Source organism: Coptis chinensis, chromosome 6 (assembly GCF_015680905.1).
Source record: "Coptis chinensis isolate HL-2020 chromosome 6, ASM1568090v1, whole genome shotgun sequence".
Taxonomy (NCBI): Eukaryota; Viridiplantae; Streptophyta; class Magnoliopsida; order Ranunculales; family Ranunculaceae; genus Coptis; species Coptis chinensis.
In genome coordinates this window covers 40,373,433-40,376,757 of record NC_141461.1, presented here as the reverse complement: position 1 = coordinate 40,376,757, position 3,325 = coordinate 40,373,433, and the positions used below count along the sequence as shown (strand labels likewise).

General features: G+C 38.7%; 1 protein-coding gene across 1 annotated transcript; it reads right to left on the bottom strand.

The window, feature by feature from the left end:
* Positions 1 to 585: 585 nt before the first annotated feature.
* Positions 586 to 2,820, bottom strand: LOC147492963 (protein FAR1-RELATED SEQUENCE 5-like). The gene has a single exon (XM_086567707.1). It carries the CDS (start codon positions 2,818 to 2,820, stop codon positions 586 to 588), a length of 2,235 nt encoding a protein of 744 aa, XP_086423833.1.
* Positions 2,821 to 3,325: the final 505 nt, after the last annotated feature.

Below are 3,325 nucleotides of genomic sequence, written 5' to 3'. Positions count from 1 at the left end.
AAACAAACAACATTTACTTACTTATAACCCAAAGAAATAAAATGTCATGTGCTCCAAAAGGAAATTTCTAAAACTAAAAGTGAGATGTACATGCATGCATGTTATTATGACTTCCCACACCTTGTAGCAATATATTTTGATGTAGGTAAAAGATAAACGGACACTCTTATCAATGCCAACTGTTATCCACAGTCTATAATGAAAATTAATTTTATAACATCAAACTTTCAACTTATACCCTGTATCTCTGTTCAACTTGTCATCTTCCTCACGTAGGTCGGCAACTCGAGCAGTGCCTTCAACATAGTTGCGGTTAATACTTGGACCTGTAAAATAGTGAAACACAACGAAAATGTTGCTAAAATAAAGTAGAATCAACAACTAATCAAAAGATACAATTGGAAATATAGACATTACAAAGTTGGGACCATACCAAAGAAAAAATCGCAAAGGTAAATAAAACTTACCTCCGTCCTTCGGATGCAAGAGTGGCCATGTGGGTTTTGTGTGACCTGTTACACCACAATAGCCACACTTATTCTTATTCGTCTCATTGTGACCTTGAAGTCTGCAAGGATTTTGCGGTCAGCCTTTGGATTTTACATGTGGGGGATCATTAACCGATTGCCGATGTGTGGTTTTAGGAGGAGTAAAAGGCATCTCAAAAGGAACACGTGGGCTGCCTTCATAAGCTGGTGAAGTCTCATCGGTTATTGGATTTTCCGTTGGACTGTTAGGCATCTCAAAAGGAGTATGTTCACTGCCTTCAGAAGCAGATGGAGTTCGGTTCTTTGTAGAAAAAGAAGCTAAAAAAACTTTGAAAGCTTCAGTGTTTTCCGCTATTTGGCACGAACATATCTGCCTACATTTGGTTGTAAGATCACTGAAACGTATAACAGAGGCCGCTCGGTCAGAAAAGTTGGGTTCTCCTAATCGAACAACCGATTTAGCATCCCGTGTCCATCTCCTTAAAAAGCAACCCTGAGGTATCACACCAACGTCCTTATGTTTGTAAACTGAAATGATATGTCTATATGGAAATCCAGACGACTCAAATAGCCCACATGAACAGCTAGCATCCTGCAATACAACATTGTATCTCACAGTCGACCTTTTTTGCCTATTCAAATGGGGACTCATGGTGTGCACACGAATATTGTCATCGACATCTTTTTTATCGTCTGCAGTGTACATCACTTCGTCCTTTAATTGCTTCTTAAAACAATCAAAAGCAACTCGCGTATATATAGATGCAGCCTGATTTGCATAATCGTTCAAGTGGGTATGAAGGACTGGTTTGGTTACATTCGTCATCACCTCTTCCTCGTGCTCTCGGTGCTGGATATTTGCAACTACCACTTTCATTTTTCCAAGCAGCTCAAACAACTGCATTCCAACTTTCACATGAAGCCGGATTACGGAGTTTATACTCTCACAATGTTGGGTGCTTCTGCAACCGGCAAAGAACTCATCATGGAGATATGATTCTGCCCACATCTCTTTTTTCTTGTATATCATGTTCACCCATTTGTTATTACTGACTTGGAATTTCTTCACGAGTGTTTCCCACCTTTCTTCAAACTCATTGGACGAGCACTTCATAAACATAATAGAGCAGAAATCTTTTGAAAATCCAAGGATGTGGATATTTTTTAGGCAATTTTTCATAATGTGCCAACAACACAAGCGGTGTTTCGAATTTAGGCGAGTAGATCTCACAGCCTCGCGCATCGCTGGGTCACCATCAGTGATCACTGACTTAGGGTGTTTGCCATACATCGCTCCAACTAAAGATTTCAATGCCCACTCGTAAGACTCCACACACTCACCCGTCAACAATGCAAAACCAAACACTACTGTTTGTCGATGGTTGTTCACTCCAGCAAACACAACAATCGGCATCATGTACTGGTTGCTCTTGTATGTTGAATCAAACAACAATACATCTCCAAAGCAACTGTAGTCCGCACGTGAGGTGGAATCTGCCCAAAACAGTCTAACCAGCTGCCCACCCTCATTTAAGTTATAATTGTAATGAAATAAGGGATCTCCCTTCACCTTGTTATCTATGAAAGCCAGCAGTGTGTTGGCGTCACCATCAATACATAGATTTCTCTTATCAAGCCCCATATGATTATACAAGTCTTTCTTCAAAAAACCAACACTTGAGAAACCTCCAACCCTATGTACAAAAACATCCATCACCTTGCATTTACAAATACCAACATCAACTAGGCTCGTAGCAAATTTCAAATCTTCTTCACTTACATTTCTATGTGATCTTAAGAACATCGAGCTCGGATCTGGTACAAGTGGATGTGTGTGTTCCCCAATAAAATTCTTCACAACCCACAAATTTGATTCAAAATCATAACCAACTTCAAAGCGGGATTTACATTTAAACCTACTGATGGCCTTTGACTCTCTGGATTCGATGTCGCGTTTTCTGGGTGTCACCCTGTTTACATTTCGTTCACCAGCAGCTGAGCATAGAAATCTCCGCTTAACATGAACACCATTTGTACGCATTCTATAAGTATCTTTACAAACACTAAAACTGACTAACTTTGCATATTGATTGTAAATTGCGAAAGCCTCCTCAGTCGTCTTGAACTGCATAGAATAGAATGTTGCTTTGTTTGCTCCGAAAACTCTACTAGCCTCACACCCGTCACTGTCTCTATCACTGTTTTCATGAATTTCAACATTTTCACCCTCCCCCATAGATGTGACATCCACAAAATCAATATCCTCATACGTAAAACTATCAAAACATGAATTTTGAAGCCAATCTTCTTCGTCAGCAGAGAAGTGATTCATCATCGGATTGCTACATGAAACAAATACACTTTTAGCGCATATTCACTCGTTTTCTTACTCTACGAAGTAATCACAGTGGTAATAGTAAACAAAAACACATAAATGCTTGAACAATATAATGGTCAGAACCAAATAACTATGGTGCTCAAACCATATACCACTTTGGAAAATTTCAATGTCAACTTCATTTGATTTAATGTCAACTTCATTTGACATTAAATCATACACCATTCAATTGTGAAATTTTACCTAGACATGAAAAAAAAGAGCCAGAAAAGAAATCAACTAACCTCATACTTATAATTGTTGAAGATCAAAGTACACTACGAGAAATGGAGGCAAGAGTTCTCAAGTTGAACGGATTTTAGTGAGAGGGAAAAGTTTAGTTCGCGCCATTCTAAATGTTAGAGGGAGAGAAGATGTGTTATTACTTTCTTACCCTTAACTATTCATTTTGCTTGTAGCATACTCCTATTAAACTACTACATGTATCATACTCATATTA

Coding starts and splice junctions, on each gene's coding strand:
- LOC147492963 (XM_086567707.1), bottom strand. CDS start 2,820: ATGAATCACTTCTCTGCTGACGAAGAAGATTGGCTTCAAAATTCATGT.